The 16,527-nt window shown below is 25.7% G+C and overlaps 3 protein-coding genes across 5 annotated transcripts in view; all 3 read right to left on the bottom strand.

Annotated features, from left to right (window-relative positions):
- Positions 1 to 684: 684 nt before the first annotated feature.
- LOC102670806 (tetratricopeptide repeat protein 28) lies at positions 685 to 9,477 on the bottom strand. 3 transcript variants are annotated; one of them, XM_006615678.2, is made up of 16 exons: positions 9,232 to 9,477; positions 9,007 to 9,072; positions 8,286 to 8,543; positions 7,804 to 8,206; positions 7,169 to 7,726; positions 6,737 to 7,032; positions 6,152 to 6,617; positions 5,578 to 5,985; positions 5,140 to 5,517; positions 3,789 to 4,569; positions 3,041 to 3,711; positions 2,466 to 2,968; positions 2,043 to 2,405; positions 1,721 to 1,958; positions 1,435 to 1,653; positions 685 to 1,364 (listed from the first exon to the last, which is right to left on the bottom strand). In XM_006615678.2, exons 2-16 carry the CDS (start codon positions 9,028 to 9,030, stop codon positions 724 to 726), a joined length of 6,207 nt encoding a protein of 2,068 aa, XP_006615741.1. In that variant the 5' UTR covers positions 9,031 to 9,072; positions 9,232 to 9,477; the 3' UTR covers positions 685 to 723. The 3 variants fall into 3 exon arrangements, with proteins under 3 accessions (XP_006615741.1, XP_006615742.1, XP_006615743.1); XM_006615679.2 differs by lacking the exons at positions 9,007 to 9,072; positions 9,232 to 9,477 and having other exon boundaries at positions 8,286 to 8,373; positions 8,453 to 8,543; XM_006615680.2 differs by lacking the exons at positions 7,804 to 8,206; positions 8,286 to 8,543; positions 9,007 to 9,072; positions 9,232 to 9,477 and having other exon boundaries at positions 7,169 to 7,534; positions 7,618 to 7,720.
- A 1,470-nt stretch (positions 9,478 to 10,947) lies between these two features.
- On the bottom strand, positions 10,948 to 13,718 carry LOC102670668 (putative tricarboxylate transport protein, mitochondrial). Its single transcript, XM_006615676.2, has 4 exons — positions 13,445 to 13,718; positions 12,630 to 13,064; positions 11,727 to 11,947; positions 10,948 to 11,548 (listed from the first exon to the last, which is right to left on the bottom strand). The coding sequence occupies exons 1-4, from the start codon at positions 13,593 to 13,595 to the stop codon at positions 11,366 to 11,368; spliced, it is 990 nt and encodes a 329-aa protein (XP_006615739.1). The 5' UTR covers positions 13,596 to 13,718; the 3' UTR covers positions 10,948 to 11,365.
- Positions 13,719 to 14,549: 831 nt separating this feature from the next.
- The window catches only part of LOC102681988 (SWI/SNF-related matrix-associated actin-dependent regulator of chromatin subfamily B member 1), a 2,648-nt gene continuing 670 nt past the window's right edge, over positions 14,550 to 16,527 (bottom strand). Inside the window, exons 2-6 of the mRNA XM_006615675.2 lie at positions 15,944 to 16,407; positions 15,632 to 15,759; positions 15,094 to 15,406; positions 14,840 to 15,016; positions 14,550 to 14,737 (exon numbers count right to left, since the gene is read on the bottom strand). Of these exons, the coding sequence (XP_006615738.1) occupies positions 14,698 to 14,737; positions 14,840 to 15,016; positions 15,094 to 15,406; positions 15,632 to 15,759; positions 15,944 to 16,395 (1,110 nt within the window). The 5' untranslated portion in view covers positions 16,396 to 16,407 and the 3' untranslated portion in view covers positions 14,550 to 14,697. The remainder of the gene's footprint in view (positions 14,738 to 14,839; positions 15,017 to 15,093; positions 15,407 to 15,631; positions 15,760 to 15,943; positions 16,408 to 16,527) is intronic.

Raw genomic sequence — 16,527 nt, 5'->3', positions numbered from 1 at the left:
TATATTAATAAATATTATTAATTTTATTACTAAATTTATTTTTATTATATATATATATATATGCTTTTTATTTATACTATAAAAAATAATTAATTATAATAATTTTATAATAATAATAAGTTGATGATAAGAATAAATACATATATGTAATTTATATAAAATTATATTCTATTAAAAAATACGATAATATATTTATCAAAAATGAAAAAATATAAATTTTAATAATTTGTACAAATTTAAAATTTAAATATGTTATCTATTTGAAATGTTATTTCAGTTATAAGTTACAATATATATATAGTAATAAATTTCATTTAATAAATTTAAATATAACATTATACATAAACAATATATATTCAAAATATATTCATTTTTATGCTAATATAATACATTTTTGCATTAATACATTATTAATATATTATAGCATTAGGTGCCATTGTAATAACAATACATTATTAATATTGAATTTTATTAATTATTAGTGTTAAGCAAATGATATTTATCAATTGATTTTTAAATTGGAAAACATATAAATTAAAAATACATAAGTAATGTATTTTCATATAACATCACATAACAAAATAAAAAATTATCATAAATTATTTCCAGTTTTGATCACAAAATATTAAAAATTTGTTTCCAATAAAATATTCCATTCTTTGGTACCTCGTGCTATTATTCTCATTTAAAATATCATTTAATATTTATAAATACATAAATAATCTACACTGGAGGAGGAGGTGCTTTTCGATGTATTTTGTTAGAACTGGTAGCACTACATTGTGATTCAGCAATAGATCTACCATCAGCTTCATCTCTTCGACATAATTCTGATTCGTTTTGTATCCAATTTTGATTTTGATTATGATTTGTTCGCGTCGATTGATTTTCTTCATTTCCAGAAACAGAATTTACTTCTCCTAATAACTTTGATAAAGATGGTGCCAATCCTAATCCCAAATTTCGCTCATGATATACTTCTGAAATTGTAGGTGTTAATTCACGAGTTAAACTAGTAAGAGATGTAGCTACATTCCTTAAATTTTGATTATGTGTTTCTGTAGATTGTGTAGAATCAGTTTGAGAACAAATATCCTCAGTTGTTGTTGGATGACGAGGTTTCCTTGGAGAATTTGATCCAATTTCTGTTCTAACACTTAATCTTTCTAGTACTGTTGCTGGTAAAGGTGGTAATGGTTGTCGTCTTAAAACTGTTGCATGACCATTATCCCAATCTGTTACTGAACTGCTTGAACTAGATCCTGGTCTTATACTTTGATCAGGATAAAGATTTCTGATCCGTGTTTGATGATTTAAATTAAGTGCTACAGGAGGACTAGGAGTAAAAGCAACATCTGATTCACCTATAAAATATCATATACATGTAATTTTATGCTTATGTTTATTTAAATTCTCAGGCTGAATTATTTATACCTCCACCATTTTGACATGGTTGTCGTGATGTAGGAATTGGAACATTTGGTGGTTCCATAGTTTTACCATCTGGTTCACCTCGATGTCGAACATAATTTGCAAATGCACCTCCTAATCTAGGTCTTTCTATGACATTTTTTTCAATATGAGTAACAGAAGCTAAACTTTCCATTGAGCTACTAGAATCTAAAGTCAAACTTTTAGGTGCTTCTTGTGTATCTAATAACATAATTATAATTTAAATAATAAAAATATTTATTTACTTATATAATCAATAAAAATTTACCAAATAAAGCTAGAAGAGCTTGAAGAGCAAATTGAACAGCTCTTCGTGATGCTTGTTTTCCTGTTCTTAATGTAACTTCTGATTGACCAACTTCCATAAGATCAAAGCCTAAACTTGCAAATAATTCATGAGATCCTGATGCTCTCCATACTTGAACTGGTAATGTAACTTCTTGACCTTCTGTTGCGCATGTAGCTCTTCTCATTGCAGCAATAACATCTTCTGCTGCTTCTGGTGCCTAAAAGAAGGAATATCTTTAATATAATAAATTATATTAAATTTATATTAATTAAACTTTTCAATATGCACATTTATATATTACCTGCAATAATCTAGCAAGTGCATGTAACGATGATGGTCCCAATCCTAATAATGCTTGCAAACTTGCACTACATCTTGTTAATCTTTCTTCAGGATCGCTTTGTGGAAAAAATACAGAAGATGGTATTCCATTTCCAGCAGGTTCAAATCTAAAACCTACTGACATTAAAAGTTCTCGCCAACCGATGGCAGCACCTACTTTATTTTCAATGCTACGTTGTGTTGTATACATAGCATTTTTTTGACCACGATGTATTCGTTGTAATGATTTTTCTACTAAATGAAGTGTAACACGTAATGCATCACGACTTTGTTCAGGACCTCCGCGTAATAATTCAGCAAGTGCTTGTCCCATTAAAGCAACCTAAATACATTTTATAAATAACTGTTTGCTAAATCTAATAAATTTTTTCATAATTTATACCTTATTTGATAATCTTGCATCTCCTCCAATGAGTAACCATCCAGCCCAATTTGCAGGATGTGCAAAATGTCTTGTATGTTGAACTGTTTGCATAGCTTCTGCCAATGCTCTTGACGCTCTAGCACCTTGTAACATAGCACTATAAAATGCTCGTAATAATATACTACCAGCTGTAGGTGGAACTGCCCACATTCCTATAAGTACACATTGTGCTCCTGCATTTAATAAAGCTTTGGCTAAATTTTGTACACCATCTGATGTAGTAGTTGTATTTTCTGTACTATTCCAACCATGACCACTAGATATTACAACTAAACGAGCAGATATTCTTAATTTTGTAATATCTGAATAACTTAGCAAATATTCTGGTCTTACAGAAGAGTCTTCACAAGGATCTGCAGTTAATGCTAAACTAGCAGAATTCCAAAAAACTGGTACTGTCAAGTGTACGCATTCTGCATCGGGTAAAGATCTTAAAACAGTTGATCTTGTTGCTTCTGTACCTAAATAATAAAAATGAAAAAAAAATTTATTTCTATTTTTTTTTAATTTCTTAAATTCATATTGATATCTACCGGTTAAAGCACGAGCTTCTAATAATTCAGCAACTATTTCAGATTCTGTTTCGGTTGAAGTAACGCTTTCAGACCATCCATATTCTTCCCTAATTTCTTCAGGAAGCACAGGATTTCCTGCAACTAGTGCAGCTACTGTTGCACCTCCTTCTGGCATAGGAGTTTTTGACCGTTTTTTTAAAGCTGCTAGAGATGGTACCACTAATAAAGAAAATCTTTCACATAAATAATCTTCTCCAGGATTTGATTGTAAAGCTGGAAGTGGAGCTAAATATAATGATTTCTCCACTACCATAATTAATTCTTTTCTTGCAGGTGGTAAAAGATCTTCAAATGGTGCTAAAAGTAAATCATAGAGTACTTGAATTGGTAATGGTGATTGCCATGTAGGTCCTTTGCTTCCTCGTCCCCATCGAGCACTTCCTGCACGTGAACTAATTGAACCCACACTAAATAAACTGCTTAAACTATATGAACTAGCATTAAGATGATGTCCTCTTGATGGTATTTTTGTTTCTTCAACAAGTTCATTTGTTTCTTCTAAAAGAGCTTCTCGTGCTTGTAAAACTCGTTTCTCTAATCCTATACCATCATCTAAACTAGTGGAATGAAATCGCAATAATCCTCGACCAGGTGCTAAGCACCAAGCATGTAATTCACATCCTACTTCACTGAAATATGAAATTTATTAATCATTTTATAATATCATGGTTTATTTACATTATTTATTTATATAAATGTAAATTACCTATAATATAAAATAACTCCACGTTGTCTATCAATAATTTCGGAATAATGCGCAGCATCATCCAAACAATTACTTTTATTTCGTCTCGATCTTTCTGCCCAATTCAAAGCTTCTTCAGCTCTATTTAAATTAATTAGTACTTTTTGTAACATTCTGTATGTCTCTGATAATAATTCAGATTTATTTGGTTGTCCACAAGTAAGAGTTGAAGAAATTCCGTCTAATGATTCTAATAAATTTGCTGCTTTTTCTAAATGTTCTACAGCAATAATTGCCTCTCCAGCTTCCCAATGAACAAGACCAAGTCTATGTCTCAATCTAGCTGCTTCTTCTCTTCTTCCTAATCCTTCAGATAAAGATAATCCAGATTGTAAGTAACTCAAAGCTCGTGATAAATCGCCACATAAATGATGAAGTCGACCTAAACTAGAAAATGCAGCTGCTCTTGCCGGTTGATCTCCAGCTGCTGCTGCAAGACTTAATGATTGTTCTTGTAATCTTATTGCTTCTTCAAATTGTCCTAAAGCTTCTTGAGTTATACCTAAATTTGCACAAGCTCTAGCTTGTAATCCAGCTGCATCTAAAGCTTCAGCAATTGAAAGTTCCAATTGGTGATGTCGTAATGCAGAATTTGGATCATCCATTAATAAATGAACAGCTCCTAATCCACTAGCAGCTTCTGCTTCTGCAGCTTTATCTCCAAGTCCCCTGGCAAGAGCTAATTGATGTGATAAACAACTAACAGCTTGTTCATGGTTACCTAATGCAGCATGTACTCGACCTACAACAAATTTAGATATCAATATATAAGATATAATAAAAAAATTAATAAATTAAAAAATTTTATACAAGATGTTTTATCAATTAAATATTACATTTTATCATAAATAATGTACAAATCTAAAGAAAATTAATATTAATATAATGTAAACACAGATTATTTAAAATTTTATTAAAAAGTTAAAAAAAATATATAAAATACGAAAGAAATAATAACAGAATCATGATTACTACAATAATTTAATAATCAAATAAATATTTAATATAGAGTAATATTTATTTTTAATTTTTTTATGAAAATTGAAATAAAATAAAATAGAAATGAAGTTTGCAATAAATTCTATTTTCAGTGAATACTTTGAAATGGAGAATTAGTTTCTACATAAATAGAGTGATACTATTATTCCCTTCTTTATTTTATTTTTGTTATTAATAAATATATATAAAACTATATATATACTTTATATAAAACTATATTTATATTTTAAATTTTTTTCTTATTTAGGATATTTTGGCAATATTTAATTATTAAAACTTAGGACTTTAGTATAATTTTTTAAATATTAATTACCTAAATCTCCGTAAGCTGCGCCTCTCGATTCTGGACTATCAACTTCATGTGCAGCTACTAATCTTTTCTCAAAACAAACTAAAGCTTCTTGTAAATTTCCAGTTGCTTCCCGAGCTCGGCCTAAACCACGATATGCTCTTTCTTGTTCTCTTATACTTTTTAATTTTGTAGCAGCTGTTAATTGTTGTTCGTGACATTTAATGGCTTCCTCTGGATCTCCTAAAGCTTCATAACAATCACCTAAATTACCAAGTGCTCTTGCTTTATTCAATAAAGCTGTGCCTGTAGTTAATGGTTCTAAAGTCGCTAATTGTTGTTCAAAGTAACCAATTGCATCTTCATAATGTGCCATGTTAAGTCTAGCTATTCCCAAATTTCCTGTTTGAAGAAAAACAATTTATAAATTCAAATAATTTATATATTATAAATAAAATTTACCTAAAGCTTGAGCTTCAACTCCTGAATCTGCTAATTCTTTTGCCCTTTCAAGCTGTTCTTGATAACATTTTACCGCATGAGTATATTGACCTAACGCCATATGTACTGCTCCTAAATTCCCATGAGCTCTACACTCGCCACGTAAATCACTAGCTTCTTGTCTTAAAGTTAATTCTTGAGTATGAAATCCTAATGCTTTATCAAGATTTTTCATTGTCCGATGTGCGATACCTAAAGCTCCATAAGCAGCAGCTTCTAAACTACGATCACCTGCTTGTCGTGCTAGATTTAATTGTCGTTGATGCATTTTTATTGCTTCTTCAGTTTCACCAAGACGTAAAAGACAATCACCAATATTTCCCAAAGCACGAAATTTTCCAGCTAAATGTTTAGTCATATGTGCAATAGCTGTATAGAAAATTTATTTAAATTGTTAGTTTAAGCATATATATATATATATATAATTTATTATTATAATATAAAATTATATTATTATTATAATATAAAATTTATTTTAATATTTTTAAGATATAATTGTAAGATTATAAGATTTATATTTGTAAGATTTTCTTACCTAAATAATATTTTTGACATTCTAGAGCTGTGTCTAAATTTTCAAGAGCTAGATGCGCTAATCCTAAATTACAATAAGCTCTTCCCATTCCAGATTTATCCTGTAAATCTTTAGCTAATGCTAAATCTTGATCATAGTATCTAACAGCTTCACGATGATTACCTAAACAATAATGAGCATAACCTAAGAAATGACATGCTTTAGCTTCGCCTTCCACATCATGTAACTCCTGAGATAACATAAGATAATTTTCATAATATGGAACAGCTTCTTCAAATCTGCCACGAGATGATAAACAGTTAGCAAGATTAAGCAAAGCACATGCTTCACCAGCTGTATCTTTTAATTCGCGTGCTATAGCTAAATGAGCTCTGTAATGTCTTAATGCTGCTTCATGACCTTGTACTGCTTGATATGCTACTGCTAAATTTCCATGTGTACTAGCTTCTGAACTACGATCATTAACCTATTAAATAATTTTATAATATATATATATATATATATATATATAATAAATTTATAATAATATAATATTTTTACAATATAAGTTTATTTTCAATTTTTTTATTTTAATTTCTAATTTACCTCTTTGCTTATTGTTAATTCTTGTTTATGATATTTAATAGCTTGTTCATAATATCCTAATGCATTATAAGCATTTCCAATATTTCCATATGCTCTACCCATACCAGCTTTATCTCCTAATGACCTAGCAATTCCTAAATGAGCTTGATGTAATTTAAGTGCAGCTTCATGTTCACCAAGTAATTGATAAACTATTCCTAAATTACTACATGCTCGTCCTTCAGCAATTTTGTCTTTTGTAGCTAATGCAACATCAAGTTGCCTCTGGTGCCATAGCTTAGCTTGTGCAAGATCACCTAAGAATACATATAAAAAAATTGTAATAATAATAAATAAAATTATTAATTATAATATAATAAAATTAATTGTAATAAGTGAAATTAATTTTTTATTGATTTTTATATTAAATATTTATTATTTCTAAAAATTCACCTGCACATCTTGCAGCATGACCTAGCCCAGCATATGCTCTCATTTCTATTGCTCTATCACCAAGTTCTTGAGCTATTCTTAGAACATTTTCATGATAAGCCATTGCTTGACCAAAATTTCTTCGATAATGATGAGATGAACCTAAATTGCTAAAAGCTCTTGCTTCTTCTACACGATCTCCTAAGCGTCTTGCTATTCTTAAGTGCTGTGTATGACAATCAACAGCACTTTCAAATTCTCCCATTGCTAAATAAACTGCTCCCACATTTCCTATTTCTCGAGCTTCCTGAAGTCGATCTCCCATTTGTTTTACTAATTGTACACATTGTTTATGAGATGCAAGTGCATTTGGTAAATCACCAATAGCTGTATAAACGTGACCGAGGCTAGTTAAAGCAGACGCTGCAGCCTGAGTATCTTTGCACTTCATAGCTAAAACCAATTGATACCTGTGTGCTGTTAAAGCTTCCTTAAAACTGCCCTTGCTAAAATATGCTGAGCCCAGATTTCCATGAGCTCGACATTCACCCTGTGTATCTCCTAAAGATCGTGCCACACCTACAAATATTTTCAAAATTTAAAAAAAATGTTCTATTTAATTAAATATTTATTATTTATTTGTTCTTAACATTTACCTAAATCTTGTTGCATATAATTGATAGCTTTATCTAAAGAATTTAGTGCCCAATATGCGCTAGACAAAGCAGAAAATACAGAACCTCTTAATTTTAAACTACAAGATCCAATAGTAAGTGCAGCTTCTAATACACCAGCTGCTGCTTTATATTGTCCAGCTCCAAGAAGTTCTTGACCAACAACAGAAATGACAACAAAAGGAGATTCATCAAGTTTCATTGCACGTAATTGTTGAAATGTTGGTTCTAACGTTGGACGTAATGGTGATTTTAATGATGCTTCCACAAGACCAGATAAAAGTTGACAATTGGAAGGATCATGTGCCAAACCTGTACTAAAGGCTACAAGAGCCTCTCCATGCCTTCCTAGACATTGTAATGCAACTCCTTGACGATAGTATGCCTAATAGATAGATAATAATTTGAAACAATATTTTTAATAATAATTTAAGAAATAAAAAAATAAAAAAATTTTAATTTACCTTTGGCCATTGAGGACTAAGTTCAGTGGCTCTGACAGCATCTTGAAGAGCAAGTGCAAATAAACCCATTTTAAGCCGGGCAGCTGACCTGTTTGAATATAGCACATGGCTAAGTGGATCCAAAGCAAGGGCTTCTGTGTACAAACTTGCAGCAAGAGCATAATCACCATTTTGACATGCTGCATTGCTACGGCGTACAGTTTCTAAAAATAAAGATCTTGATCCAGCGGCCAAGGCCGACGTACCTTCGGGCTCCACCTTAAAAATTTATAAAAAATTGCATTATGTTGTTATTATGATTATTATATTAATTGAACTTTATTTATCAAAAATTATGTTTATAAATAAATTCTACAAATTTAAAAAAATTTATTTTATTTATTTTCATTTATTTTTTACAATTCAATATTTAATTATTAAATTTAATTATTAAAATTAAGATATTATTTTATAAAAAATACAATTAAATATAATTTTATTTTATCATTTTTAATATAAATGTTATAAATTTTTAATATATAATTTTTTTCATTTATATATATTTTAAAAAATTATATATTTAATATATTATATTTAATAAATCATAATTTATTATATTTTAAATTATCAAAATTTATAATGAATAAAAAAATAAAAAACACAAAAATTTTAAAAATTATATAATTTTAATTATAAAATATAATGATATTCGTCATCATATGCCATAGAATCTTGCTATTACCTCAGAGATATCCCTATGAGACATTGCTTAAGACGAGCAGGTAGCATCCTCCTGCTTGAGCATTATCTGTAGCAAGAGAGCTTCATTAGATAAAATTACACATTTTAGAATATAAGACCTTTCTAGGTCTTTTCGCATCACTTCTCTTTTTTTTTCTTTTTCTTTTTTTTTTGATTCACATTTATTTTTTATAAGATATTACTTTCAAATTCAGACAGCACTCACCGGATACACGCTGACATTAATTACTTCGTTCCAATAATCAAAATGTTCGCTAGGATAGGTGAATTGATTCGGTTAATAAAAAAGGAGGGAGGAAAGCGTCTTAGGAGGGCACCCACTGCATTCCTTAAACACAGCCATCTTGGAATGTGACCCCAGGCCCCCCCTTAGGCCCAGAGTGGCCGGCACTGTCTGCTTCTTTACTTACTTTGTGTTTGAATCTTACATACACAATTCATAAATATTGTATACATATATAGAATATTAATATATTAATATATTTCGTAAAAAATCTTTAGAGAATCAATTCTAAAGGTCAAAATAAATATAAAAATTGTATACACAAAAATCGATTAAGATTTATTCATTAAATTATAAATAATTTAATTTTATTAGATAAAACAAAATAAAATAACATGTGACGAAAATAAAAATGTTTTATTTATCTAATTAAAAAAAATATATATATAACTTAATAAATAAATTTTAACCAATTTTTATATACTAACCATAATTTTTATATACTAACTTTTGTATTTATTTTAATCTCTAGAATTAACTATTTAAAAATATATTATGAATATATTAATATTAATACTTTAAATATTTATAATAATATGAATAAATGCACTTATAATAAGTAAAAGTAAATTCACATGCCAAAATAATATGATATATAAAAATATGATTTTATATAATAAAGTATTCTAAAATACTTATAATATTTCAATTATTTGCATTTTATATAAATATCAATATTATATAAGATATACAATACATTATATAAATAATAATAGTATGTAACAAGTAATTAATAAATTTAAAATTTGTATTAAGAAATTATTTAAAAATGCACATTGCCAACATTTTTTATCAAAAAAATATTTATTTCATTTATAAAATAAAATGTAAAAAGAAAAAAAAGAGAAATAGGAAAAAAAAACAAATTGTTTCTTTATGTATAAAAATATTTTACAATTTTTATACAAATTTCCTATATTTTAAAAATTATTATTATATTATATAATTATAATAATATAAAATATTATATTATTATATTATATATATTATTATATTAGGTTTATATATATAAAACTTTTAAAAATAACTGCAAAGTTATATATTTTACTGTATAAATAATACAATATACTATGAATCATTGTGTTTCAATGAAAGTAATAAATAATTTGCATTTAATATGAAATCATTTTAAAGGAACTTCTTCATGTTTATCTGTATTCACAGCCATTATAGTTTAACTTTTATATTTAATTAATATGTGTATATACTTTATACACACATGCATACATACATGTGTATATATAATATCTGAGCGAAGCATCATCATATTTAGTATAATATAAATATATATAAAGTTAATTCTAATTAATAATCTTTTACAATCTCTTAATAAATTTAAATGGTTAATTATAAAATTTTAATTATATAAATATTATTAAATTGAAAAATTAACTATTTTTCTTCGCTCATATAATAAAAATTTTTTTATTATTTTCATCATTTTAATTAATATTTTTTTATATTTTTGTATTAAAATTTTAAAATATTTCTTAGAAAGATATATGTATAGTTTATACATACAAAATACTTTTATAATATAAATATTTGTTTTAATATAATATAAATATTTATTAAATGTATAGGAATGTTTAATAATAGTTAGAAAATAAAACATTAAATAAAATTTATAAATTAATGTTTATAATCAACATAAAGACAATATCTTTTAATAAAATTAAAATTGTGAATTAAAATCACATTATGTTTTCTTCTCTATATAAATCATCCATATTAAATAAAAATTTATATATTATATAAAAATATATATATTTATATATAATGGAATTTGTGCTTGCACAAATGTAGCTTTCAATAACACAAAATTCAAAATCTTTAATATATTTTTTATTATCATTAATTTTTATATTATCATTAAAATAAATATAATAAAATATATGTATAAATTTTGATATATATTATATTTAAAATAAAAATATTTTAATTATGTATTGTTACAGACAGGTTATTAATTATAAAAAAAAAATATAATAATGACATTATGAAAACTACATTTGCAGTAACATTTTAAAATATGCAATTTTAAAATTAATAATTTTCAAGGCCAAATTCGATCAAATAATTCTTTGAAAGAATCATAAATTATAAATGTTATGCCAACATCTAAACATACTCTGCTTAATCTTGGAATAGTTCCTTTATAAAATGCCGTTGGACCTTCATTCATCCATATTTGTCTCACACAATCTAGACTATTTTTATATTTTGCGGCTTCTAAGCCCTGAAAATATGATATATATTAAATGTGATGTATATCGATAAAATAAAATTTATAACTTAATCTTTATCAGATGTTATTGTTCTGATACTTGTGTAAAAATGATATGTCAGAAATGATATACTGTTATAACCGATATATATTCGTTAAGGATTAATAACTTTAAAAATGAAATATTTACCTGCATTCTGGTTTTTACAACATCAATTGGAGTGTTTCCAAAAACAGAACATCCTCCAGCAATTGCACCAAAAATACCAGTAACTACTTTTGGTATAACTACATCTTTATCTCCACCTCTATACCAATCTTTCAATGTTTCTATAGTACAAAATCTAATTGCTTGATTCGATGATTGCTTTAAAATTGTAGGAACTAATCCTTGATATATGCCTCTAATACCTAAAAAATTAAAGAATTTACATCATATGTATCAACATATGTATTAAACATAATTTATACGTATTATCGCACATTTCTGTAATAGATAAAAATGATATTACAAAACATTGCGCGATTTCAGCACATCATGCGAAAATTAGTGGTACTAATACTCTATATCTTAAACACCACGAATTATGTATTCACATATTAATAGAAAAACATCATATATTGCATCACGTCATTAGTCCCTAGATTTTCACGAATAAGCTAACTTATTCCCCTTCTATAACTTACTATATTAGCTGTATCATCGCATTTTTTATGCGACCATATTTTTTTTTACTTCTAGCAAATTTACTTATAATTACTATGTACATATGATTAGAATTTATATAATGTTATATAATATAATAAAAAATGCATAAATATGTATAATATGAAAAAAATATGTGTAAAATATGAATATCATAAGATCAAAAATTTAAGAAATTATTATATATATAAATTAAAAATCATGTACTAATATAACTTAACCTTATATAAAATTAATTTAAGATAAATTTTTTATATCATTGATTATTCAATGATATGAAACATTAATTTTTTGAAATTATATAAAATTAAAAAATATATGAATAATGATTATAATTATTTTTTAATATAAATTTTTTTTATTTGAAATAATTATTCTATTTATTACCATATTCTTTTGTGATCATTCCTACTCCATGAAGAAATCCTCTATATTTTGGATTAGGAGATCGTTGATCATTTATGAATTTTACTTTAATAGTTTCCATAGGAGTAACTACAAAAATAGCTTCAGCTGTACCAGCACATAAACCTGCTATAAAACTATTTGTTTTAGTAAGTTTTCCATCTGGACTTGCTAATAATTCTTTCATCTTTTCAAAAGAACCAAAGCGTACAGCTGATTTTGGTATTGAACCATAAAGTAATACTGAAAGACCTCTATATAAACCAAAAAATCCATGATTTTTTAAAGTCTTTATCATACAATCCAATACTCCTGTATATTGCTTATTAATTCCACTTTTTGCATCAAGCTGTAATTGTGTTTTTACATATTCAGTTGGATAAGTAATAAGTATTTCTATAGCACCAGTAATACCTCCTAAAAAATTCATATGTCATTAATACTTTATTAAAAAATTATTAAAAATTGATTGAAAATAAAAAAAATTCAATCTAAAATTATTAAAATTTGAAAGAAAAATATATGATATATATTAATAATGAAAAATATTACAAATTAAAAAATTAATTTTAATTCATGCTTTCGAAATTAAATATTTCATATTTCATATTTTTAATTGCATTATAAATTCAGTTTTTTCTTTTTTTTTTTTTATTTTTAATATTTTTTTTATTTGTTGCGATATTATATTTTAAAAAATTTTTTAAATAAAAATATTAATTGCATTAAAGAATTATTAAAATTATTAATATAGAAAATATAAAAAAAAAATATATATATATATATAAAGTAAATACCAGCTACGATTCCTTTGACACCGCCTTTGGCAACCGCTGCAGCAGTTCCAGTATCAGTAAGCCAAGGTCTATGAGGAAATGGATTATTTTGGAATGTTGAAGTTGTACTTGATTGTTGTAATAATTTATATATTAATAAACTAATATCCATCTTTTAAATCTATTTTTTATTACTAGCAGTCCGTTCTGTTACACGTCAAATGTGAACTGAGTCGATTAATGTCAGTACTACATACTGACTCAGTACATTTCGATGCGCGTAGATATCCCTTCCTCAATCAATTTCTTTTACTCACACTTACATTTTATAAGTGATGTCTTATAATATTGAAGAAGAAACATAATGATAAAACAGGCGATTATGAGTGCAATAACAAAAATTTCTTTTATATCAGTAATATATTATTCTAATTTCAAATATCAAAAAATTTCAAAATAAATATCAAAATATTTTAAATCAAAGCATGATTTTATTATATTTATTTATAATCTTTTTATTTATTTATTTTATTATACTTATAATCTTTTTATATCATATTTTATAAATTTTTCTTTTTATTTAATTTAATATTAATATTTTTATTAATCAATTATTTATAATATAATATAACAATAATAATAATAATAACAATAATAATATCAATTATATACTAATTATAATTTTTAAAAAGTTTTAAAACTACTTTTTTTTTTATTATATAAATACTAAAATATTATTAAAACAATCAAAATTAATGACTAGGAATAAAATAAATTATTTATTTAATTCACTTAATAATTAAATATATTTCATTTTACTTTATAATATTTTTAAACAATGAAATACTTTAGATTAGTTTGATCTACATTAATAAAAAGCCATTTTAAATTTCTTATCAATATTATGAATTTCATTATATGATCACATGACATACATTTCAACAGTTAAAATTAAATAGATATCAAGAACTATTTTTTATTTCTTGTTATATAAGATCAATCACCATATATAAATAAGAACATATAAAGAGGGAATGATTATGAAAAGATAGGAATGCTTTTTCATAATAGATAAGTTTTTATATTAAGTATAGTAGTTATATTGTAATTTTGATAAATGTATAAATTTGTATTAAAATGTATTTTATTTTCTATTTAAATTTTAACATAAAGTTTTATTATTATATTCAAAATTTAAAAAATTCTAAAAATGATAAAAATGGATATCTTCTGAATCTACAAATATATATCGCGATTTGTTATTAATTTACATGTTACCATCCAGGTGTTGTGTTTGCTAAACGTCTCATACGTCTAGAACAAAAATCATTAAAATATTGTAATCAGGAATTAATTTTTATAGATTATAATTATAAACATAAATTATATAATATTTATAAATTATATAATATTTACCGTGTATTTCGATCTTGATCGCGTATTTTCTTTTCCATTTCTGCATCTGTTAGCGTTTCTAAAAATGGTGCCCATTGATCAGCTTCTGAAGGTGGTCTGAAAGGTACCTCTACTGTAGGTAAAGGTGCTTCAGAAAATGCATAAGTTCTTTGGTGCCATGATAATTGTCCACGTACACTATATAATAAATAAATTTTATTGAAATTAATATTAATGAATTTTAGTAATATATATTTTAAATAATTTATATTTACCTATAAGCAATAGCAGTAACAAATTCACCACCAAGTCCTAATTCAGCACAAAGTTTCATTGCAAATTTTTCAGGATTGTTTTCTTTTTCAGACATATCCCATTCTACTTGATCTACTAAAGATGTATTGCCTACGTGTATATTTAATTTAATTATAACTCGTTGATCACATTGATCTTCTAATATTGTTTCTTGTGGAAAAGCTTCTATTTGTTGTCTTATAGCTTGTGCAATAGCTGGTACAAAGCTTAATGGATTTAAATCTAAATCATCACATAATACTTCAGCAAATTGTTCTGGAGTTATAAGACTTTCTGAAAGGAAAAATTTGTTTTGTTTTATATATATATATATAACGCGCGCGCGCGCGCAGATATGATTGTGTATAATTTAATTATAAATCGTACGCGCGAGCACGTACACACGCACACATAAAATTTTTTAATATAAGTTAATTTTTATATCATATAAAAGATTATATTAATTAATAATTTTAACATATATTTTATTATGTGATTACAATTAGTAATAAATCATACCATTTTTATTCCATGTAAAAGTATCTCTCAATTTTTGTCCTTCAATTTCCATATCTAAACGGATTGGAACTAACATTTCTTGTTGTGCTGCATTTTCCAAATTTGCTGATGGATCTGTATCATCAAAACTAAAAAAATATATAAAGATATTAATTAATTATTTAATATTTATTATAATATTAATAATATTGATTAATAATATTTAATTATATTTGTTTTATATATGAATTATCAATTTTTATAAAATAAAAATTATCTTTCAAATATATGTTTATACGAAAAAGAAAAAATTTGTCATATCATAATATTTACCATAAAGGAAATGTCCTGACTTTTTTATTATGTACTCTATTACGATTAATTGGTGTAGCTTGAGGTACAGCATCCAAATGTGAACTATTTGGTAAACTAGGCACCCAAGGCATTGATTTTTTTGATTTTCCTTCCCTAGGAGCTGGAGGTTCTGTTGAATGTACTGATACAGCTTTATATTTATCATCATTGCCTTCAATAATATCTTCTACTTCACTAGCTCTTAAAAGAGACACACTGGATGCAAGTACATGCTGACTTAAACCAAGTTCTACTAATTTTTTTCGTTCATCATTTGTAATAGATCTTCTAAACATTCCAGGATAACGTTTATATAATGATCCTCGAAATAGACGTAAATAATTGCCTACTTCAGATCCAATACAATAATATTCTCCATTTTCTTCCACTTGGAAACTTATAGGTTTATCACCATATGTACGCAAAGCCATGTTAATAGTTTTCTGTGAACATACAATATATATATATATAATATATGTATAGATAATAATTAACAAGAAATAATATTTATCATGATAATATAACAATTATATAATATTATTAATAATATTAAAAATATAATT

This window comes from Apis dorsata, unplaced genomic scaffold, assembly GCF_000469605.1.
Source record: "Apis dorsata unplaced genomic scaffold, Apis dorsata 1.3 scaffold_231, whole genome shotgun sequence".
Taxonomy (NCBI): Eukaryota; Metazoa; Arthropoda; class Insecta; order Hymenoptera; family Apidae; genus Apis; species Apis dorsata.
The sequence above is the reverse complement of the archived record's forward strand: the minus strand, read 5'-3'. Positions and strand labels throughout refer to the sequence as shown.

What these genes read in the sequence shown, in the direction of transcription:
- LOC102670806 (XM_006615678.2), bottom strand. Translation starts at nt 9,030, where the DNA reads ATGTCTCATAGGGATATCTCTGAG. An exon ending in ATGTCAAAAATATTATTTAG is followed by an intron (nt 5,986 to 6,151) that starts GTAAGAAAATCT and finishes TTTTCTATACAG; the next exon opens with CTATTGCACATATGACTAAA. An exon ending in AGCTCTTCTAGCTTTATTTG is followed by an intron (nt 1,654 to 1,720) that starts GTAAATTTTTAT and finishes TTATGTTATTAG; the next exon opens with ATACACAAGAAGCACCTAAA.
- LOC102670668 (XM_006615676.2), bottom strand. Translation starts at nt 13,595, where the DNA reads ATGGATATTAGTTTATTAATATATAAATTATTACAACAATCAAGTACA. An exon ending in TGTCAAAGGAATCGTAGCTG is followed by an intron (nt 13,065 to 13,444) that starts GTATTTACTTTA and finishes TGAATTTTTTAG; the next exon opens with GAGGTATTACTGGTGCTATA. An exon ending in AATGATCACAAAAGAATATG is followed by an intron (nt 11,948 to 12,629) that starts GTAATAAATAGA and finishes TTAATTTTTTAG; the next exon opens with GTATTAGAGGCATATATCAA.